Source organism: Salvia hispanica, chromosome 3 (assembly GCF_023119035.1).
Source record: "Salvia hispanica cultivar TCC Black 2014 chromosome 3, UniMelb_Shisp_WGS_1.0, whole genome shotgun sequence".
Taxonomy (NCBI): Eukaryota; Viridiplantae; Streptophyta; class Magnoliopsida; order Lamiales; family Lamiaceae; genus Salvia; species Salvia hispanica.
Window position 1 is genome coordinate 29,830,725 of NC_062967.1, and position 21,159 is coordinate 29,851,883.

General features: G+C 37.5%; 6 protein-coding genes and 1 non-coding gene across 18 annotated transcripts; 3 read left to right on the forward strand and 4 right to left on the reverse strand.

Moving 5' to 3' along the window:
* The first annotated feature begins 255 nt into the window (after window positions 1-255).
* Window positions 256-2,335, forward strand: LOC125212097. 5 transcript variants are annotated; one of them, XM_048112144.1, is made up of 6 exons: window positions 256-393; window positions 888-1,019; window positions 1,101-1,262; window positions 1,403-1,525; window positions 1,611-1,754; window positions 1,840-2,335. In XM_048112144.1, the coding sequence occupies exons 2-6, from the start codon at window positions 894-896 to the stop codon at window positions 2,278-2,280; spliced, it is 996 nt and encodes a 331-aa protein (XP_047968101.1). In that variant the 5' UTR covers window positions 256-393; window positions 888-893; the 3' UTR covers window positions 2,281-2,335. The 5 variants fall into 5 exon arrangements, with proteins under 5 accessions (XP_047968101.1, XP_047968103.1, XP_047968104.1 ...); XM_048112146.1 differs by having other exon boundaries at window positions 1,104-1,262; XM_048112147.1 differs by having other exon boundaries at window positions 888-1,009; window positions 1,142-1,262.
* LOC125212098 (carbonic anhydrase 2-like) lies at window positions 2,316-5,301 on the reverse strand. 6 transcript variants are annotated; one of them, XM_048112151.1, is made up of 9 exons: window positions 5,190-5,230; window positions 4,885-4,961; window positions 4,691-4,825; window positions 4,233-4,281; window positions 3,993-4,109; window positions 3,849-3,902; window positions 3,143-3,228; window positions 2,738-2,843; window positions 2,316-2,645 (listed from the first exon to the last, which is right to left on the reverse strand). In XM_048112151.1, the coding sequence occupies exons 2-9, from the start codon at window positions 4,923-4,925 to the stop codon at window positions 2,481-2,483; spliced, it is 753 nt and encodes a 250-aa protein (XP_047968108.1). In that variant the 5' UTR covers window positions 4,926-4,961; window positions 5,190-5,230; the 3' UTR covers window positions 2,316-2,480. The 6 variants fall into 6 exon arrangements, with proteins under 6 accessions (XP_047968108.1, XP_047968106.1, XP_047968109.1 ...); XM_048112149.1 differs by having other exon boundaries at window positions 4,691-4,837; window positions 5,190-5,208; XM_048112152.1 differs by lacking the exon at window positions 4,885-4,961 and having other exon boundaries at window positions 4,691-4,863; window positions 5,190-5,301.
* Window positions 5,302-6,032: 731 nt separating this feature from the next.
* On the reverse strand, window positions 6,033-11,351 carry LOC125216626 (cyclin-T1-3-like). 2 transcript variants are annotated; one of them, XM_048118381.1, is made up of 8 exons: window positions 11,092-11,351; window positions 10,136-10,203; window positions 9,750-10,037; window positions 9,136-9,217; window positions 8,705-8,839; window positions 7,913-8,088; window positions 7,673-7,824; window positions 6,033-7,448 (listed from the first exon to the last, which is right to left on the reverse strand). In XM_048118381.1, exons 3-8 carry the CDS (start codon window positions 9,944-9,946, stop codon window positions 6,481-6,483), a joined length of 1,710 nt encoding a protein of 569 aa, XP_047974338.1. In that variant the 5' UTR covers window positions 9,947-10,037; window positions 10,136-10,203; window positions 11,092-11,351; the 3' UTR covers window positions 6,033-6,480. The 2 variants fall into 2 exon arrangements, with proteins under 2 accessions (XP_047974338.1, XP_047974337.1); XM_048118380.1 differs by lacking the exon at window positions 10,136-10,203.
* A 1,173-nt stretch (window positions 11,352-12,524) lies between these two features.
* On the reverse strand, window positions 12,525-13,259 carry LOC125216629. The gene has a single exon (XM_048118385.1). The coding sequence runs from the start codon at window positions 13,181-13,183 to the stop codon at window positions 12,674-12,676; it is 510 nt and encodes a 169-aa protein (XP_047974342.1). The 5' UTR covers window positions 13,184-13,259; the 3' UTR covers window positions 12,525-12,673.
* An 81-nt stretch (window positions 13,260-13,340) lies between these two features.
* LOC125216628 (dual-specificity RNA methyltransferase RlmN) lies at window positions 13,341-16,552 on the forward strand. Of its 2 annotated transcripts, none has more exons than XM_048118382.1 (9): window positions 13,341-13,701; window positions 13,767-13,852; window positions 14,138-14,240; window positions 14,531-14,628; window positions 14,775-14,905; window positions 15,142-15,250; window positions 15,480-15,671; window positions 15,767-15,903; window positions 16,021-16,552. In XM_048118382.1, exons 1-9 carry the CDS (start codon window positions 13,524-13,526, stop codon window positions 16,313-16,315), a joined length of 1,329 nt encoding a protein of 442 aa, XP_047974339.1. In that variant the 5' UTR covers window positions 13,341-13,523; the 3' UTR covers window positions 16,316-16,552. The 2 variants fall into 2 exon arrangements, with proteins under 2 accessions (XP_047974339.1, XP_047974340.1); XM_048118383.1 differs by having other exon boundaries at window positions 13,776-13,852.
* On the reverse strand, window positions 13,346-13,417 carry TRNAG-UCC. Its single transcript has one exon. It is a non-coding gene; the product is annotated as a tRNA-Gly (tRNA).
* Window positions 16,553-19,178: 2,626 nt separating the features above from the next.
* LOC125210536 (F-box protein At1g70590-like) lies at window positions 19,179-21,041 on the forward strand. Its single transcript, XM_048110079.1, has 4 exons — window positions 19,179-19,561; window positions 19,847-19,980; window positions 20,490-20,672; window positions 20,763-21,041. Exons 1-4 carry the CDS (start codon window positions 19,444-19,446, stop codon window positions 20,928-20,930), a joined length of 603 nt encoding a protein of 200 aa, XP_047966036.1. The 5' UTR covers window positions 19,179-19,443; the 3' UTR covers window positions 20,931-21,041.
* The last annotated feature ends 118 nt before the right edge of the window (window positions 21,042-21,159 follow it).

Consider the following 21,159-nt stretch of genomic DNA (forward strand, 5'->3'; position numbering starts at 1 on the left):
CTGAAATCAACCGATGAGATTTATACGTGAGATTGAAGAAATGTTATAAGATTAATTTAGTAGTCCAGGGTCAAAATGAACTTCTGTATAAAGTTGAACATATAATGTAGGAGTACAATATTTGGTAAACTAATAGGCCTCAATATTTAATTTAATGGGCTTAGCTCTATTGGGCCTTAAACTAGCATAAGGAAAATCATATAAAACTCATTCTAAGCTCCTTACTGTTTGGAATTTGGCACCAAAAAAAAGGAAATATTTTTACACAAAAGGGATAAGTGAATGAATAAATAATGGAAAAATGGATTTATCAGTTAGAAAGTCGAACTGAAAGGGCAAAGGAATCTCAGTTTGGATGAACTCAGCTGGGATTCTTGTAGTAGATTGTTTAAGGTAATCCACATTTCCCGTCAGCTTAATTTCTATAACTGTATGGATCTATCATTCAGAGTTCATAATTGCATATACTTTGATGCCCATCATTTTTCTGAATACTAGTATTTCTTATTGTAATTTTGGACTTCTTTGAAGACTGTTATCCCCAATTATTCAGAAGTTGAAATTTCCATCATATGCCTTTGTTAATTGTTATGTAGATAAGTGGAGTAGTAGATTCTTGAATCAAGATTTCACTTTTGATTCTGCAATTGTTTGATTCTTAATTACTTGAACATACTCCATGTGCTAGAATGTTTTCATTTCATTTATGCTTCAAAACTGGAATTCCAAGTATCTTTATAGCGTATATCTTGTAGCAAATGGTTGGACAATTAAGTTGTACCGACCTTGTTTATAGGTTTGTCCCATGTTTGATAAGAAAAGCCGTTTTTTAACTTCACTTCACTGTCTTACCATTTCTCAGTTGAAGTAATATGACAATTACACAGGTTTAGATGGCTCAGGAGAAAACTAGTGCATCAAGCCCTGCAAATCCAAGTGAAGAAAAGGCTAATGAGCATCCTAATTTTCTGACTGAAGGATTGCGTAATTTCACCTCATACTTCCCCAAGTATGTTAAGGTGGGTGGCTGCCCTCATTTCTACTTGAAGAATGGAAGTTCAGTTCTTTATTTCACTTTATGCGTCTTGTCTTCGATGCAGCAGTTTAGTTTTACAAAATTGAAGAAGAATGACCATTTCAGATCCTCTGAGTTATCTGCTAGAAACAACAAAGAGTTGTCTACTACGAGTTTGAGTTTAGAGAGGCAAATGGAAGCATGGAAACACAATCCAGAGTGGGTGGAACGTCCTCCGTGTATAAAGGTGACAAAAGTTTGACATTTTCCACAATGTCGTTTAATGTTTGTGTTGTTAGAGTACATGTGCTAGCCTAGATATTCCCTATTGTTAACTATGTGTAATTTCTTGAATCTCGTGGTTTGCTTTTTTTCAACAACGTGCAGGTAACCATCCCTAAAGGTTCTCTTTCATGCCTTAGTGTGAGTGTTGATGTTGGGTTGCCTCCGGATGCTGTATACAACATTGTGACAGACCCTGACAATAAGAGAGTATTCAAAAACATCAAGGTAACAAAGTTAATTATCTCTAAATTATTTAATCATTTACTGCAAGGCACTCCAACTCTGTAGCCTTCTTCTTGGATGTATTCAGGAAGTAATTTCTAGAAAGGTATTAGTGGATGAAGGATTAAGGCAGGTGGTGGAATTGGAGCAAGCAGCAATTTGGAGATTCCTCTGGTGGTCGGGAACAATCTCCGTTCATGTTTTAGTCGACCAAAACAGAGAAGATCATTCTGTAAGGACATGATCATTTCCTCAATAGATGTGTTTTAGCTCTATATTTTCTTTTCAAGACATTAGGTGTTCTCCCTGTCTACCAGATGAAGTTCAAACAGATAAAATCAGGATTCATGGAAAAATTTGAAGGTAGCTGGAAAATGGAGCCTTTATTTGTGGATGAAGAGCTCTGCCATCCCTTCAAACCGAATTCTGTGGCGGAGTACGTCTCTTTCAGCAATGGCGTAGGAAGGATCGCATCAAGGTTGAAGCTAGAGCAGCTGATACAGCCGGCCATTGTTCCTCCTCCGCCCATTTCCTGGTACCTCAGAGGGATCACTACAAAGACCACTGAAATGTTGATCACCGATTTGCTTGCTGAATCTGCCCGAATCAGGCAAGCTTCCGGCAATGGAGATGATGGAGAACCCACAGAAAATGGACAAGACCATGTGCATAAAAACATCAAAGAGAGATGGGCAGTCAGGAGAAAAACTGCAAGGCATTCCCATAGAAGGTTGTTCTTGAATTCAAAGCTCTCTTAAGTTTATCTCATTCCACTGATCATTCATGATGAAAGTGCATAAAAGTTGAATCTCATTTCAAAACTCATTTCCTTGTTATTACAAGTCACTTTACAGTTTACACAATGCACACATTTTGAAAGTAAAAACTCATTTTATTCAACACCAAGAAATTACAACATTTGATCTGAAGAATCATGAATTAACAATGCTGGTATGGCTCATAGTGATAGACAAGGAGACAGGTTGAAGTCGAGGTTCCAGAGCTTGAAGGCTCCCTTGACAAAGTCGTAGTGCCCTCCCTTAAGCGACAGAGTTTTCTTCTCCACACCTTCCCTTACAAATGGATAGGTTAATAGGTTACCCAACGACACGTTCACTGCTTCCTGTTCATCATCACCATAACCATAACCAATTTATACATCATATATTGAATCCAGCATTGAATGACTGGTTTAAAATACATGTTTCTTCTTACCTTCTCAAGATGACTGCATTGTTCTCCAAAATCCAAGTCTTTGCATTCTATCCGCACCTTCGCCTTAGCCACCTTGCAGATGTTCACCCATTCTTCTATGAAATCACTGCAACATTGGTATAATAAAACATAAGATATGCACTTTTCATAACCAACAGAGGAAATGTTCGCCTAAGATTTGGTACAAAAGATGTACTACTACTACTATTCATTTAGGAAAAAAAAAAAAAAGGTAAATGGAGAAATAAGATTAAACATTTACTCCAGAAATCACCCAGAAAGTCTGTATCTTTGATTAAGTTACAGTCCTATGATTATTACACATGTCCTAACATAGAAATTGGGAATGAAATGAAAGTACAAAATAGACTGAGCAGGATTACAATTAAAATGACACTAACTAACCTCTGAATGGTCCCATCATCTGGGATGGACATGAGGCCCTTTATACCTCCACAACAGCTGTGCCCAATCACTAATATATTCTCCACCTAACATTCCATAATTTTTCCATCAATACCAATCACATATAACAATGTATAATCTACTAAAGATTAGTAAGTTGGCGTTATCTATATTAGTCAAAATGAAATCATTGAACAAAGTAATGATTGTGAGGATGAGGAAATCAATTCCCCACTATTCAGTGAACGGTACGAAAGGTACTGGCATATGATTAGTCATTAGTTTATGTCATTTAATTCAGTTATATAGACTTATCTAATGATCATTCTTGCTGTATGAGATGGATTCCCACCGCCAAACTTAACTTTTTGATTGAGAAATGAAATACAAGCCTTTTGCGGAATTGAAAATCATAACTATTTGAGTTCCACATTAAGAAACACTTTATCCACTAGCAAAAATATAGGTTGTCGTGTGGCTGAGAAAGTGGCAAATATATGATGTAAAAAAGCTTATGGCTAAGGTCTCTAGACTTTTTCCCCACATACTAACCACTACTTTTTCTCTCAACTATCAACTTATTAGAATTATTGCCAAGAAGAAAAAGTAAACAAAGTTTAGATTTTTTGCAACTTAATCCATGTAACTGATAAAATTTAAAACTATGAACTAAAATTAAAATATAAAAGTAAAGGATAATAACCACCTTCAGATGAATCACTGCATATTCGATTGCAGCTCCCACTCCTGAGTATTTCTTCTGCAATGAATAAAAAATCAAAGAAAATTAATACTTGACAAAGCACCTCAATAATTCAACTGGAGACATTATTTGGGTTTGGTGTGTTACCTGATCATATGGTGGAACCATGCTAGCAATATTTCGCACCATAAAAGCCTCCCCAGGTTGGAAATTCAGTATGTGGGAAGGGCATACTCTCGAGTCAGAGCAGGCAAATACCATGAACTGCAATTATTTTTATACTTTAATGAATCAATGGTTAAGAAAAGAATTGTTTTAGATAAAAAAAAAATAAAAATTCTTGACACTGTATCAGTATGTATACAGTTTTCATATGCTTTATTTTACCTTTGGAGTTTGGCCTTGGGATAGTTCCTCGTACAAAGCAGGATTTTTCCTATGGTTCATAAAAGGAAAATCGAATTTGAGTTTATTAGAGATGGTGCATTAATTAAATGAAGACATGGTCCAGATTTACGTGTATTGAACCTTTGTAACAAATTTCTAATTTTATGCAGTTAACACAACGGTGGATAAAACAAGGGAATTCAAGTACTCCACTTAACGAGGAAATTGGTTTGAATTACGAAACAAAACTACTTAATAGTAGTATGAAGGAGGAGGACCACTTATTTCCAAGTTTCAATCCCATCCAAGATCCCATGTTATTACTCAATGCATCTTCACATATGTACTGATAAAAAAATGTATCTAACTTAACTATGAAAAAGTCGGAATTAGGTGTTGGATTAATTAGTTAGCAGTTTTTGTATGAATAAAATTTCCAAAAATAAAAAGCAACTGACTCATAATTCTCCTTCTTGAAATGCTGGAAGCCGGCCTGAAGCCTGGCGAGCGGGTCCAAGGCCGACTTTGCCGTCAGCTCCGTCAACATCTGATTAACCTTGGTGGCTGCGGCGCCCTCCAATTCCACCTTCTCACTGCGAGCACACCTGGTCAAAATATATTTGATTTGCAACTGCAAAATATAATACTGTACCTCAGAAGCTTCTTAAGCCCGGCTATGGCTTCCAATGCCATATTTTTACAATTAAATGTGCGCCTAAGCAAATTCACCTCCAAATTAACAAAACAAAACAGGCTTATGAGTTTTAGGATGAAATGTGAGTGCACACAACATTTTAAAATTCTCAAATTCCAGATCGTAAACAACGATCACATGCTAAATGCTCGTTTTTATGATTTTTAAAAAATGAAAAATGAATCAACGTAGCTACAGAAAGCAATTGAAAAACTAGTTAGATCATAGAGAATGATGAATTGGATGGGATTGGTGATACAGACCTTTTTCCAAATCGTTTATCTCTTCAAATTGAAATGACCGGCGATTAAATGATCTTGTGCTATTAATACTACTTATAGTTAGGAAGTAACCATGGTTAAGAGGGTGGGTTGAGAATTCAAAACGCCATTCCCTCAATATTCAACGGATGGACCCACATCAAATGTGGAATTCAACGTGTCTTTTCTTTTTTTTTTTCCCCCTCTTTCTCGACTAATTTCGGGTGCTTACAATGGTGCATGCCCTACGTGCATCAAAGTACTACTCCATATGTGCATTTTTGTTTTTATATTTAGAATCTCTTCAATTTTGATTATGATTATGAATGTATGTTATCGATTCCAACAATATTTCGATGGATTGTGAGTTTCTTGTTTTAAAATAGAAAGTTTAGAAAGTTTCTATTTCTATGAGTTAGCCCAAAATAAAAGTAGTTTCTATTTTTAAGGAACATAAATAGCCATAAATTGGAACCAATGTGATGCACCATGGGATGATAGTGACACGCACATGTGACTCTCATTCGAGAGACAGAGGCCAATAACTTGTACTCCCTTCGTACCAATAAAAATGAAACATATGGTTTCCGGCATGGAATTTTATGTAGTGTTATTTTGTGGGTTAATTAAAAGAAATAAAGTGAGAGAAATGAAAAAAATAGAGATAATGTTGGTTCCACTTTTGGAAACATTTTATTTTTAATATGACAACCCAAAAAGAAAAATATTTCATTTCTAATGGAGGTACATGTTTGTGAATGTTTACACACATTACCGGATTAAATTGGAGAATGTCAATTGAGACGGATTAACCTAAATGAACAAGTAAAGAAATGCGGCATTAAATAGTTGAAAATTTAATGATGTTTTGCATGAAAATGTGAAGCTGGAAAAGGGAACAAATTGTCACAATCCACCAAAAATTTGAACAAATTTCTACTTCTTACTCTTGTTACTGTTACTGTTACAACTTGAATGCATCTCAGTCACCACCTTAAATGGCAGAAATCAAATCTTGCATCTTCTCTCATTATATGTGCCAACTCAAGGCCAATGATAAATTATATAATCACCTTAATTGGTTCCTCAACATTTTAACCTGGAACTTATGTTCAAACAGGTAAATCATATGCAGAGAATGATCAAAAAATCGACCTTAATACCAAGGCCCTTCATCTTGTCAAAACAGCTCCCAGCTTCTCCAATTCTCTGACTTTATGTCTCTTCTTTCTTCAGTAACCAGCCTGTCAAGACCTCGGGCAGCATGCACAGTGCTTCAAACACGCACAAGCAATCAACCCCGTTCATGGCCATGCCGTTTGTGTTCTCTTTCTGAATACCCAGGCCTCCCCTGTCCATTCCTATCCAACGGGCTACCTGCCAACGGGCTACTGGCTTTTCTCTTGCGGCTCGTGCGAGGTGACCGATATGCCCGATCAGCTTGATCAGATGGTTCAAGTTCACCTTCTTCTACAGTATCAAAATCTTCTCCGTGGGAGGATTGCCCCTTCATTAGGGGGTATTGCGCATCTCCAGACTCATTGTCGTATTTGGTGCTGTGGGAGTTCTCATGGTCTGTCCTTGACGGCTTGTTCCAACTTTGCTTTCTTTCACGCTTAGTCTTCTCACTGTCCCCAGGAACTTCCACATCTTCCAATTCCTTTTCAAGCTCATCCACAGGGTCTACTTTACGAGTAATATCTCCACGAGCCTTCCTTCTTTCAAAGGCAGCTTTAATCTTCTCCCTGTCAAGCTTTCTAGTAGCATCATGAGGTGACTGACTAAGTGCAATATCCTTGTTGGACACATTTCTTCCATGATATTTGTCCTTAGATTCTAGAGCGTCCTTTTTTTGATCCTCCTCCCCATGCCCGAGCTTAGTTTTGTTCTGGGTCTCCCCCGAGTTCCCCTGTTGTGGAAGGGCTTCTCGTTCATGAATCACATCCTCTCCCCGGCGATCTGGAAAACTATTATATTCAGAACTTTCATACTCACTGTTTTGTGCATGAGTATTTCTAGAAGGTCCACTGTGATTGTCGACAAATTGTTCATCAGGACTTGGCTGTGATAGTGCAGGCTTAGAGGACGAACTCTTCAAAGCAGATCCACCATGAGGGGAACTATAACTGGTAACATGTTCTTCATTAGCAGTCATCTTTGATGGGGGTCGCTGACTACCACCAGCACTCCCTTCTGCTTCACTTGTCTGTGATTGTGGGACTCTGTTTTGTTCATACAACTCCAACATCTGGTTGCTAACCTCTGCAAACAACAAAATTTCAGTAAAAAAATGAAACGTCACATAATATGCTACTACCTACCATGAAGAAAGTTATACAATCCTATTATACTGAGTCACCCTTAACCCTCCCCTTACTCCTTGAACAGACATTTAAATTAAATACATGTCTTCTCTATAAGAAATAGCCCATGATAGCATGATAATGATTATAACCGCTTTGTATAAAGGCTGATAGGACACCAACCCTCCAACTGTCGTGGGGTGACATCAAACTCCTGCCACCAAACCTTCTCACCCTCAGATGGAAGCTTCACTTTGAGAAACTTGGCAGCAAGGAAAATAGCACCTGCTGCAATGTGGTGGGGCTTAAATTGCAAGCACAGAGAAGTCCGAAGCCTGCACGGGGCTTTCTCTGGTCAAAAGGAGAAAAGGTAGAATCGCCTTGGATAAGCACCAAGTAGAAACTATATAGAGTACATCATACCCATCATTTACAAAGTTCCATGCAACTTGAGCTAGGGCATTTTGAGCAACCTTGAACTTTTTAATTGCCTCAACAAGGGGCTTATATGGGTGATGTACATTCAGGTCATAACCAAGTGTTCCAAGCACAACCCTTTCTCCCAATAAAACAAGTTCCTTTTGTTGCTCATACACTTCCTGTGTACAGAGAACTAAATATGAAATGATTGATGTGTAAGAGGATTATCAAAACTCTTAAAAATTACTCCCCCTGTCCCTAAAAATTTGTCACCATTTGACCCGGAACGGGTTTTAAGAAATGGAATAGAAAGTGGGTTGAAAAAGTTAGTGGCATGTGGGTCCTACTTTTATGTATTAGTTTTATTAAAAAATGAGTGAGAATGAGTTAGTGGAGTGTGGGGTCCACTAACAAAAATAGTAAAAGTGAAAGGTGACAAATTTTTAAGGAAGGATGAAAATGAAAATAAGTGACAAATTTTCAAGGACAAAGGGAGTATTATGATATCCATGCATAAAGGAGTACAATTTTCTGAGATGGGCATATAGACTGTCTAATGGGGCAGATCCAACAGAAAAACAACCAAGATAAAGCAGTGTCAAGTGAACTAGATAGAGTAAAGTAAACTTCTTTAAATTAACATGGAGTACTATATATTACTTACTAGTCATAATATTGTGATCCCAACTTCATGTTGAAAGGAAAAGTCAGTACTTGTTAAAATAAGACACGTCTAATCAATACACTTCTATGGTCCAGAGATAATTGATTCATAGAAGTTGTATTGTACATCACCTTTTGCTTGATCCTCTGCATAGCTGCAGCATCTTTTTTATGAATAATCTCATACGACACAAGAATCACATCTTTAAGAGGACGGGGAGTTTCTTCAACCTTACCCGCTAGAAACATACATACGGTGGCAATAGTCTGCAGAAACAATGCAATAAAGATGAGCTGCCAAAATTAAGACCTTATACAGAGGCGTCATATGGTTAAGGGTTAAACAATAAACTACTTAATGTACATCAACAGTCAGCACCATAAGTAATTCTTTACTGAATACAGAATACCATATCTAAACATTCAATCAGAAAGATAGTATACTCTTATGGAATCTACATATAAATGTCCACCAGCAGTCTCTTAGCATACACACCATAAAGTTGAGACTAAACTGTGAAGGGAAAACAGAAAGGTCGGAATAAAACTGAAAATTTGCTCACCCTTCTGTCATTTCTCACATGGGATTGACGAAGGAAGAAACGATGACAAAATATAATTGCAGTAGCAATTGTCACCTGTGGCCTGCAACATGAAGAATCCGCACAGTGCACTAAGAAAATTGCAAGACTATAAACATATACGGTGTTTAGTTGCAAGGTGGAATACATTCTGATAAGAAATAACTACAGATAATGTGATATTATCACATGAAACTTCTATACCACAGTTCATAAGAATGCATGCAAAAATATACAGGCTAAATAGCTTACAGCAATCCAAAAGCTTCCTGAACATAAAACTCCTAGAAAGGCACAAAATTGGCAAATCTAGTGCAAACTAAAACCCATTTAGCTATTCATTTTCCAGAGAATTTAATAGAATTTTGTCCATTTACATTTAATGGTGTGAATACAACAAATGACTTGAACACATAAATGCATCATTGTACTCCTCAGAATTTAAACAAAAATAGAAGCAAGCACACAATATGTACAAAAAGCAGTTCTCTAAAAAAATAGAACCTAGTTGCTCACAAGAAACTTTATGTAATGATAAAACCTCGAACAGAATACTAATATATGAAATCTATGCAAAGCACCTGAAAACAACTTACACTTTCAGCCTCATGCCCAAATCTTGTAAAAATGTGCAATATGATTTGCGCAGGTAAGTCTCTTTCTTCAAATCAATACCGTCTTGTCTAGAAGGAGAATTCTCTTCGATTTCCTTCCTTGATAAGTACCAGTGTGAACCAACATCTTCTACAGGTGCTCCATGATGGGAGGTTTCACCAGTCAACAGGCTAGCCATAAGAAGTTCCTTTCTTCACCAAAATTCCTCACGGAACACCAGATGAGCTCTCCTGCCGGTCTAAAGTGATATGCTCATATCCTCAGTGAACCTTCATTCATCAATGTTCACTCAGAAAATGAAAATAAAACTAATGAATAAAGAGTAGAATTAACATAACAGTAACATCAAAGTGAATTGAACAAGTACCTCTGGGTGTAAGAGCTAAACATAAAAACTATAGAGAGCAGGTGTATCATCAATAACAGTGCTCAGTGCTGTCATTAAGGCGGCACCAGAAAACAATCAATGATTTTGTAAGCAATACTAGCACATTTTTACAAAGAATGCAATTACATGTTACCATTATGTACAAGTACAGCAGAATATTCACTATACTGGAGCTAAGAAAGCATGTAAATATTTACTTTGCTTTTGAAATGCTCATATGCAGCAATATTAATATCTTAACTGGAGATGCAAAGTGCATCCAGAAAATTCTTATATATGCAATTACTTATGAAATTCATTTAGATATTTAGTGAAGTAAAAGACAAGAAATGCAAATAATATGTATTCACTAGTTACCTTTCAAGTTATTCAACAAAAATAACCCACAGCATGCTAAACAAAATTCAAAAAGGAGGCTAAACAGAGCATTTCGTCCATACACCACTCTTCCAAGTTTCAATCATTATTTCACATTTTCAACTTAAATAATGACCAATATTATCAAAGATAACTGCATATAGCCAAACTAATGAAATACGAGTATCTCATAAATTTCAAGAAGAACTGCCATAAATTTTTGGCCACCACAAAATTATCAGGAGATTTTGATTTTAACACAAATTCCTACTCAATCGTATCAAAATATATCCAAGCACAATCATATAACCTTATTCGAAGCAATTAGACAACAATCCCCAAATTGAACCCTCAAAATTATCGGCCAGCCCACATACTCATCCAAGGTTCCAACTTTCTTTCACAATTCAAACTTAATTCAATTATAGGTCACGCATCTAGCCATTAATTAAGCAATGACCGAAAATCGTAACCCTACTTTCAACTCCTCCCGCCATAACCGACCCTCCCTTTTCTCAACTTCCAAAAGAGATTTTCTCATATTAAAGCATAGAAATAAACTAGGTTTCGAATTCTACCTTGATTGGGGCGGTAGATGCCGATTCAGTTCAACGGTTGAAGATGAAAAGGGGAATTGCTAATGCGTAAGGTGGTGCGCGGGAGCGCGCTGTGTGTGCAGGTAGATAGAAGGCTGAGAAGAGAAGGGAGAGAACGGTGAGGCGGCGGTCGACGGTGACGGTGACGGTGGCGGCGGCGGGTTCGCGGCGGAAGAGAATAACGAGAGATGTAGGCGTGCGTGTTTCAGCGTGGGTTAGGTCTCGTCCTTTTTTTTATAAGATTAACGCCCAAACGTAAGAACTAAGAAGCCCAATTATATGATAAAAATAACTAAATAACTCTTTATTTCAACCCACAACACCTTAATCTTTCTAGCTTTAAATTTTTTAATCTACTAGTACTATTTTTGTCATTTGATACAATTAATGGTCTTGAAAAGTCATCTAACAACCCTAGATTAGTAGTGATAACTACTTAATTTCTTTTTTTACTAAATTGATTTTTAAGAGATTACAAATCATTCATAAATCGCAATGCACCAGTATTAGACTTGCCCACATGGTCTGGTCATCTTGTAAGCAAACTGATGCATCATGTGATCTATACCTTATAGTGTTGTATATCGTTCTAGCCCAAACTCATGAAATGAGAGTGCTCTTAGGGCATTGACAATAACATGCTCAGACGTATCTACAAATGTTGCATGACTTGCATATCTTTGCGTCGACACGACATCTATTCCCCATGAAAAACAGATTTAGTTATATATTTTTTATCTAGACAATATACTCCTACTACTCATTACTTTATTGTTTTCATTTTTTATAAATATGTTATTCTTGTTGCTTAAAAATTATCAATTTCTCATCTTTATTCATAAATATAAATTATACTACTACTAACTAATACTCCCCTTGTCCCCGATTAAGAGTCACACTTTTCCATTTCAGTCTGTCCCTAATTAAGAGTCATACTTCATTTTTATCATAAATAGTAAGTGGGTCTCACATCGCACTAACTTTTTGAACTAACTTTTCTTTACATTTCTTAAAACTCGTGCCCGGTCAAAGTGTAACTCGTAATCGGGGACAAATGGAGTATAAAACAGTTAAAAAATAATTCTATGTATGGTGGTGTTCGGTTTTCTAGATGAATAATATCAAGATACAATATTAGATTGAGTCGTGTGATTATTTTAGTCATAGGAGGTTAGCTATGATTAATTATCCTACGATTATCTGTTTAGGATTGAATTGTGAAATTGAATTTGATTCGATCCCGTAAAACGAACACAATGTATATAAATAATATAAGTAGTCAAAATTGAAATGATTTTGTACGCTAAAGACGTATCTAAATGATTTGTTTGCACAAAATTGAGGAGATTAATTTGTTTGGTTAGAATGAGCGACATAATCCCGGCCAATCTGGAGAAGAATCTGCTGCTTCTTCATGAACAAAAAACCTCATAGACTTAGAGAGTTGAAATTGTGCGAATACTTGTTATACTCACAAAATCTGTTGATTCATAATTCTTGACACCACAAAATAAAAATCAGAAAGGAATCCGAAACAAGAAAAAAAAAGAAAATGAATAGAATTTCATTTGGGCCAAACACTGATCTTCTCTTTCTCAAATTTGACATAAATGGCGGAAACCGCGGCCACGAAGTAAATCTGAAGGAAGACAATGGAGGGAGTGTGATAGTTAATGACGCCCTGACCCGTGGCCAGCTCCACCAGAAACAGAGCGCTCAATCCCAGAATCGCAATCCGCCCGTTCACCCGCTCCGAATAAGGGCTGAACCCGAATTCAACATTCAGCCCTTCCGATTTGGGCTCTTTCAGCGCCACAGGCGGCAGGAACACGCTCGCACCCGACCCGGTTTTCTTGCCCTTCCGGCTCTTCCGCACCTCCGCTTTCTTCCCCGATCCGCTGCGGTACCGGAGCCGCACTTGCGAGAGGCGCTCCTCGAAGCTTTCCGAAGGGGGGTCTTCTGGGGCGGCGCGGGGAGGGGGAGGCGCGGGGAATTTGAGAGGCCGGGGTTGGGATGGGAATGTGGGGTTAGGCTTAGGGAGGTGGAGAGTTGAAGGTGGGAGAGTAGTTGCCATTGTTGCTTCACTTCTTCTTTCTGGATTTTCTTCTTTTTATTTTTTCTTTTTCTTTTTCTGAGGCGGAGGGGAGACCAGCGTTTCAATATCATAGTTATGTGTATTTCCTTTTTCAGAAGTTAAAGTTTGCATAAAAAAAAAAAAAAAAAAAAACTTAATGGGTGCGTTTGCCGGGAGTCGAACCCGGGTCTATTGCTTGGAAGGCAATTATCCTAACCCTTGGACTACAAACGCTTGATGCTGCTTCGATGACAATGGCATCACATAAGCATATAGATAGTGCATTCAATCAAAGTGGTAAAATAGTGGGTGTGTTCTGGAACTCGAGCGGCTATAGGCAATGGAGATGACGCTCAGCCGCGGGCAGTGGATGAGGCGGCACCTCGCAACCCTCTGCTTCCCTTCCTCTTCCTCTCTCACACCACTCCGCTTTCTCCCCATCGCCAATTCCAATGCCCGATTTCTCTCTTTCTCAGCTGCTGCCACTCTCCAATCCAACGTCCCCCTCAACCCTAAAGGTAATTCACTCCTCTATCCACATTAACACTTAACTCACCCAAATATGATTACGTTTTACTTGTAGTTAACTTAGAGTGCGACGGAGGTATGGAAATTCCAATCAAGGGTTCCATGGTGCTTTTGAAAGGGATGAGATATCACGAGCTTGAGGTATTGCTCTTTCTCCTTTCTAATCCTACTAATTTTATTTCTTTTTTGATGAAAATCCTAAGTTGAAGAATGATTGCCTGGTTATAACTTTAGCTGCCTGCTCTCTCTTCTTTCTAATCAATATAATTTTCTAGTAGCTTTTTTCCTGTTGATATTATCTACTACCAAGTTTTGATTTTTTCCTATCTATCATCTTGTGATATAATTGCCCAAGTAATGAGTTTGCAGTGACCCAAATTGAATTGAATTGAAGTTCAGTATCTCAATGTTTTACTGCTATAACAGAAATGGGTTCAGTCGCATGGCTACAGGCCTGGTCAGGCTATGATGTTATGGAAACGCTTGTACGGAAACAATATCTGGGCTCACTGCCATGAAGAATTAGAAGGTCGGTCTCTTTAGCTCTGTGATCAAGTGACTTTGTCTCTGTTTTTTTTTTAATTTTTCTATAAAGTTTTATTTCTATAGCTACTGTGAATTTAACTGCTCTAGTTATATTTTTATCCTTGTATAAGTTGAGAATCGAGAAAGTTTGTCGATGAAACGAAGTTCACTATCACTCTGTCTCTGGAAAAACTTAACACATTTTATTAGTTTTCATTTGTTTCCCCAAACCATCTTGTACTCCATTTTTTGGGCTAATTGATAGTTCCATCCCGCTTTGTTGGGCACTGTTAGGTTTGAACAAGGATTTCAAAAAGATGTTAAGTGCACATGCTGAATTCAAGGCACTACACTTAAAGGATATGATTTCAGCTTCAGATGGAACCAAGAAGGTAAACATGTCTACTGACGGTTTAGTCACTATTCCTTGTATAGCTAGTTAGCTACGCGAAGTATTAGGTTGCATGTGTACTACTTTCACGCACTTCAACAGTTTTGAGAACCGTCTCATTCATTTGGGAGTCACAGGATTTTACAGATACTGTTCACTTTGGAGGATGGACTAGTGATTGAAACCGTTGTGATTCCTTGTCCTAGAGGCCGGACTACAGTATGCGTTTCTAGTCAAGTGGGGTGTGCCATGAATTGTCAGTTTTGTTACACCGGGAGGCAAGATTTTTAACCTACATTTACTTTTCTTTTGTTCTTTTTTTTTTCTAGTTTCTTATTATATGAACGTAAGCGGAAAAAGGCTCCTTGTGTGGCTTCTGTGAAGATGAACTTGGGACTTAAATCTTTTGAGTTTCAAAAGGATGGTGCAAATTTTCAACCGAAGAATGCTACCTACGTTTAATGTTTATTGTTATCCAAGTAGTAATAGATTTTCTTGTTGATTTTTTTGGCAGAATGGGACTGAAAAGAAATTTATCTGCTGCCGAGATTGTGGAGCAGGCTGTGTTTGCAAGGCGACTGTTCTCACATGAAGTTGGTAACATAACAAATGTTGTATTCATGGTAAGTGTTAATTGAGTTATTTCATCATTAATAGAGTTGATTATGACTCTTTTTGAGCAACTACTGTTATCAAATCTGCTTAATGATGGGTTAAGATTCAGAGTTTGATGGTTTTCATTTGACCTAGATGTGTGAGATCATGCGTTGAAGGTTCTACTGATTTGATCAGACGTCTCATGCTCTAATCACATCATGGTTGTAGTTACTGATTGAAGTTTCCTCATTATAGGGGATGGGCGAACCGCTTCACAACATTGAGAATGTTCTAAAAGCTGCTGACATAATGGTAGACGAGCAAGGTCTTCAATTCAGTCCTCGTAAGGTTACTGTCTCGACTAGTGGTCTTGTTCCACAATTAAAGCGTTTCCTTAAAGAATCCAACTGTGCATTAGCTGTCAGTTTGAATGCTACCACGGATGAGGTACTGCCTCTAGCCTTCTTTTTCTGATTATTCTCAATGTACAGTTATACATATAAAGTAGATTTAAATTAAACACATTGCTAAAACATATGCAGGTCAGAAATTGGGTCATGCCAATCAACCGCAAGTATAACCTTGAGCTACTTCTTGGTACACTTCGGGAGGAACTTCGCTTGAAACGCCACTACAAGGTCTTATTCGAATATGTAATGCTTGCTGGAGTGAACGACAGGTCAGATATCCTTTTGATAGCAAATCTTTTGTCGTTTGTCAAATAGACTCCACTGTGAATGATACAAGGAAATCAACCATAGACCGTATGACGATCATTTGGTATATTTGGTTGCAGTGTCGAAGATGCTAAGCGGTTGATCAATCTTGTCCAAGGCATTCCTTGCAAGGTCAATCTAATATCTTTCAATCCCCATTGTGGGTCAAACTTTAAGCCAACCACAGACGAGAAGATGATAGAGTTCCGCAACATACTTGCAAAAGCAAGAGTGGTGGTCTTCGTACGACCCAGCAGAGGCGATGATCAGATGGCCGCCTGTGGCCAGCTTGGCAAGCCGGGTGAAATCCAGGCTCCCTTGCTCAAAGTCCCACTTAAGTTTCGGCCTGTGCTGGATTCTTCGCTCTCAGCGTAGGGTTTGACCAAATTTGCCTGGCTGCATATAACTTTTATCTGGTTTCAGTTCTTGGAAATCTGATTGTTGTGATCTCCCTACGTGCTCTGTCTGTTTCACCTTTTTTGTAGTAGCTTTTAGTTTTTAGTTACTCCATAAGAATGTTAGGGCTAGAGGTTGAATGGAACCTTTCAATAAATGTACCAACTGATATATACTCCTATATATATATATATTAATTCATCATTTTCTTATTAATCCTTAATATGATATCAGTCCCCATTCATGGAATAATTTTTAAGAAATAGATTGGAATAAAATCAGCCCCAAGAGTTGACTGTGAAATAGTACTATGATTATGCACTAATGTAAGTAGGTAGGATTGAAATAGTACTATGATTATGCACTAATGTAAGTAGCCCCAAGAGTTGACTGTGAAATAGTACTATGATTATGCACTAATGTAAGTAGGTAGGATTGAAATAGTACTATGATTATGCACTAATGTAAGTAGGTAGGATGGGAGGGATTTGAATAAATTAGATTTAATTTGAATAAATAAGAATTGATTTTGAATCAGTTAGGTGCAAGTTTGGTGGGATTATTATATTGTAAACTCCTATATATACTATTCCCTCCGTTCTACAGTAATAGAGGCATTTCATTTTGCGCACTCATATTGAAAAAATAATTGTAAATAGTTAAAGTGGAGAAAAAGTAAAGTAAGAGAGAATATTGTAGATAAGACTCTTTTCTACATTATTCTGTCTCTTACTTTACTCTCTCTCCACTTTAACTATTTAATTATCATTTTTTTCAAAATGAGTGCAGAAAATGAAATGCCTCTATTACTGTGGAACGGAGGGAGTATGAAGGTTTTTGAGTATGTATCAAGAGAGATTAAAGTTATTAGGCGGTGAAAACCGAGGCCTCGGTGAGAGGATTATTATCTATTGGTATTTCCAAGTTTTGTTAGTTCTTGTTTCCAAACGCTTGAGAGTACTTTCTATTCCTTATCTTCAGGTTGTTTATATACTTATTATAAGTTGCCTTTACTCCATAACAATTTGGTGCGGTGATCAATGGTCGAGACTCGTTCATCATTTTCCTAGTCAAATGACACGCTTGCTCGTATCGCTGGTTTGGAGAAGGCAGCAGCGGCCCTAGATTCCACTCTTAAACCTTGATAAGGAGAGAAATAGAGTAATAAACATGCATTAGTAGCGTTTAGTGCAGTGCAGTGAATTTTGAGTTCCACAAGATGCGAACCCACTCAATGACAAACGGCGGAAGGGATCACCTAAATCCACTGGCGAAGCCAACATAGAACAAAGGGTACCATTGTACCCCAAATAATTGTCTACTTAGTAGTATATTTTTCTGATTGATATTGCAAGAAGTATTAGTGGTGCAGTTGGTGAGGCGTTTTCTCGAAGTGGGGACCCGAGTTTGACTTGTTTCTACATTTCCAAACTATTTTCCATTTTGTAGTTTATCACCTATGTTTCCTATTTTGTGTATACTTTACTCAAATTTTCTATTTTGTATCCACATTCCGATAGTTACTTGATGATTTTAGGAAGTCTATTTTATGTTTTTTTTATATTATTTTGTGGTGATATATAATATAATATATTTTATCTTGTTTATATTTTAATATAGTAGGAGTATTATTTTTAAGAGAAATGTTCTGCTGCGCTTTTTAAATGAGCGACGTGTGAGCGACACTACCACGTCACCAATTTTCTTCCGTTTTTAACTCCCATTCACCCCTCTTTCTTCCTATTGATTTTATTTACTTAGCATTTTTTTTAGTTTTCCACTTTTCCTTTTTCCTCTATTGCTGCACTTTTCTTTCATTTCAATCAGTTTTAATTTAGTTTCTCTCTCATAAATGATGAGTGATTGATTCTTCTTTTTTTCCTCCTGCTCTTTCTAATTTTTGCAGAATCTCTATTTCATTTTTTTTTATCTCCGCCTGTTTTCTATATCAGACCATGCAAGATTTTGTCATTTCTCAATTCTAGATTTCTCTATCTCTATTTCCTTTAAAATAATTGAAGAGAAAATTGCAGAGAAAGAGAGAGGGGAGTTGAGATAATTGAGAACTCACTTGAATAAAAAAAAATTGGAGTTGCCAATCGAGAAGACATGAATTGGGGAAGAAATTAATAGATTTGGGAAAACAATAGAGTGTTGAGATTTGCAAAGAGATGCAAAGAACTATAAAGAGTCGGCAATGATCCATTTTTCAGAGAGATTATTTCGGATTCTTAGTTGCAAAACTAGAGGCAGAGTCGCCGAGGGAGGGAGAGAGGAGAGCGAGTGTGTAAAGAAAACGAAGAAGAAAATGATGAGAGACCGAAATTGAAGAGAGAGATAAAAGTATACAACTTAATTGGTGACGTGGCTGCGTCGCTCACCCGTCGCTTATTTTAGGAGTGCAGCGGAACATTTCTCTTATTTTTAATACGTTTATTTATCATAAATTCGTATCCCAATATAAAAAGTCTGGATTCGCCTAAAACAAAATCCTAAAATACTCAGAATAAAATAAAATAATTTTATAAAGATGAACAATTTTATATGGTGGAATCATTACACATCTTTGTAAATGTGTTTTAGGGTTTAGGGTTTGTTTTAGGTGATTCGTTCCGGACAAACGGCACCCCTAGATAAGCTTTTTGAATTGATGTTCAATTAATTTATTAATCACGAGATAATGAAGTAGTACTATATTTTATCAATTCATCATTTCTTATTAATCTTTAATATATAGTACTAGTACATTTTATTTAAATTTATGACATTTAAATAATAATTATGCATGGATTAAAATAAAATAATGGCATTAAAAAAATGAGTAATAAAAGGCTATCGTTTACTTTGTTCAGCTATCGGTCTCCACCGAGCTCAACACCGCCGATTCCGCCGCCACGGCCAGATGAAGCAGAAGCAATGGCCTCTTCATAAATCATCCACCCCTCCCTTGATCAAAAAGCAAAAGAATACCCTCGCTTTGGCAAAAACATCGAAACCCCCCCAATTCAACTATCTCCGGCATCCCCTACGACGCATTAGTCAGGATCGCCGCGTCCTTCACTCTGCCGGATCTGAGGGCGGCTTCGCTCAAGCCGCTCAGCGAGGCCATGGCTTTGTTTAAGCGAGGGAAGCAATTCAAGCACGGCCGCCAGCCCTGCTTGGACAAGGCTTTGGATTGTTTCTTGAAGGCGGCAGGCGGCAGCGCGTGGCTCTGTTCTAGCTATGGTAGATGCGGGTTTGATTTATTGGGAAATGGGGGTGTTTGAAAAGGCTATTGTTTGGTCTTGGTGATTCATGATTGGGTGTGTGTGTTTGGGAATAATCAATTTCAGCATATAGTGTTTGATGTTTAGGACTGTTATTGATGATTAATGTACTTCTAAATGAGAAATCTTTGTCATAAGTTATGTTTCTAGAATCAATTTTATACATACGAAATTGAGAAACCAATTAATGAGATTACAAAACAAAGCTACTACTATATGAATGACGATTGTGCATATGCTGCAGCTAAACCTCCAAATACCAAACAGGCAGTTGAGTGGCTGTACAAGGCTTCCATTGCCGGCCATGCTCGCGCTCAATACCAACTGGCGCTTTCTTTTCATCAAGGAAAAGGGGTGGAACAAAGTGTACGAGAAGCGGTATGATGTTATCCAACTGTCTACTGTTTTGACCTTAACATATGCCAACCTATTGAAACTCAGAAGAAATGCATCCGGTTGTAAGTTTCAGGCTGCGTTGGTTGATAAATCAGTTGGTACAAGGCTGGAATCTGGATGTTGCATATGAAATTGAGCTTTGACTAGAAGCACAACTAGACCAGACCAATTCTTCATAATTCTGTATTGGAACTGAACTAACTTATTACTATAAGAGTAGTATAAAAGAAACCAAGTTTGTAATTTGATCCTCTTTAGTTTTACAATTTAACAGTGTTCTGTATAATGCTCATCCCTGATTATAAACACCTGTATTGTAGAAAGCCTGACTCACCCTCTAGCAGAATTAATTATCGACTATTATATTGTATTTTAACGATGATGGCCCAAATAATGAAGTTGTTGGTGTTCATAGGGGTTACAGTTGCTCTTGTAGTTTCATAGACTGCTGACTAATGGTTATCCTTTACTCGTATTACTAATTTTAATAGGCTGGCTGGTATGCAAGAGCTGCAGAGGGGGGATATGCGCGTGCGATGTACAATACATCCCTATGCTACTCACTCGGTGAAGGTTTGGAGCAATCGGATATGTTGGCTAGAAAATGGATGAGGAGGGCAGCTGACCATGGCCATAGCAAAGCTCAGTATGAGCACGGATTGGCCCTCATTTCAGTATGTAACACGAGCACTCTTTGCTTTCAGTTGTCGTGAGTAATTGCTCAAAACTCAGATAGTTAGATGATATTTCTACTTCGTTGACAGGAAGGCGACGCAATGAATGGTGTGGTGTACCTGGAACTGGCTACCAGGGCCGGTGAAATGGCTGCAGCACCAGCAAGAGACGCTGTGCTTGAGCAACTCTCAGCAAGTTGTCGAAATAGAGCTGTAATTCTTGCCGACAAATGGCGCTCTTTAGCCTCCTCCCGGTGACTCCACTACTACCTATTTACCCTCGTTACAGCCATTAGCATTTTTATGTGTGTCAAAATTTGTAAACTAGTATGTACCTAAATTTCATGGAGTAAATTCTTTTCTTAATTATATAACTTACTAATTCCTAATTTATGATTTATTTTATTTGAAAATTCTAATCAAATTGAAATGATTTCATTCTAATGTTGTTCGCTAAAATAGTTGAACTGATTCAAATATGGGGTTC

What these genes read in the sequence shown, in the direction of transcription:
- LOC125216628 (XM_048118382.1), top strand. Translation starts at nt 13,524, where the DNA reads ATGGAGATGACGCTCAGCCGCGGGCAGTGGATGAGGCGGCACCTCGCA. An exon ending in CTGCCATGAAGAATTAGAAG is followed by an intron (nt 14,241 to 14,530) that starts GTCGGTCTCTTT and finishes GGGCACTGTTAG; the next exon opens with GTTTGAACAAGGATTTCAAA. An exon ending in TGAATGCTACCACGGATGAG is followed by an intron (nt 15,672 to 15,766) that starts GTACTGCCTCTA and finishes AAACATATGCAG; the next exon opens with GTCAGAAATTGGGTCATGCC.
- LOC125216629 (XM_048118385.1), bottom strand. Translation starts at nt 13,183, where the DNA reads ATGGCAACTACTCTCCCACCTTCAACTCTCCACCTCCCTAAGCCTAAC.
- LOC125216626 (XM_048118380.1), bottom strand. Translation starts at nt 9,946, where the DNA reads ATGGCTAGCCTGTTGACTGGTGAAACCTCCCATCATGGAGCACCTGTA. An exon ending in TTGGGCATGAGGCTGAAAGT is followed by an intron (nt 9,218 to 9,749) that starts GTAAGTTGTTTT and finishes TTCATGTTGCAG; the next exon opens with GCCACAGGTGACAATTGCTA. An exon ending in TGCAGAGGATCAAGCAAAAG is followed by an intron (nt 8,089 to 8,704) that starts GTGATGTACAAT and finishes CTCTGTACACAG; the next exon opens with GAAGTGTATGAGCAACAAAA.
- LOC125212098 (XM_048112149.1), bottom strand. Translation starts at nt 4,925, where the DNA reads ATGGCATTGGAAGCCATAGCCGGGCTTAAGAAGCTTCTGAG. An exon ending in GATGATGGGACCATTCAGAG is followed by an intron (nt 2,844 to 3,142) that starts GTTAGTTAGTGT and finishes CCAATGTTGCAG; the next exon opens with TGATTTCATAGAAGAATGGG. An exon ending in AATGCAGTCATCTTGAGAAG is followed by an intron (nt 2,646 to 2,737) that starts GTAAGAAGAAAC and finishes GATGATGAACAG; the next exon opens with GAAGCAGTGAACGTGTCGTT.
- LOC125212097 (XM_048112144.1), top strand. Translation starts at nt 894, where the DNA reads ATGGCTCAGGAGAAAACTAGTGCATCAAGCCCTGCAAATCCAAGTGAA. An exon ending in AACGTCCTCCGTGTATAAAG is followed by an intron (nt 1,263 to 1,402) that starts GTGACAAAAGTT and finishes AACAACGTGCAG; the next exon opens with GTAACCATCCCTAAAGGTTC. An exon ending in AAAACAGAGAAGATCATTCT is followed by an intron (nt 1,755 to 1,839) that starts GTAAGGACATGA and finishes CCTGTCTACCAG; the next exon opens with ATGAAGTTCAAACAGATAAA.
- LOC125210536 (XM_048110079.1), top strand. Translation starts at nt 19,444, where the DNA reads ATGGCTTTGTTTAAGCGAGGGAAGCAATTCAAGCACGGCCGCCAGCCC. An exon ending in GTGGCTCTGTTCTAGCTATG is followed by an intron (nt 19,562 to 19,846) that starts GTAGATGCGGGT and finishes CATATGCTGCAG; the next exon opens with CTAAACCTCCAAATACCAAA. An exon ending in AACAAAGTGTACGAGAAGCG is followed by an intron (nt 19,981 to 20,489) that starts GTATGATGTTAT and finishes TAATTTTAATAG; the next exon opens with GCTGGCTGGTATGCAAGAGC.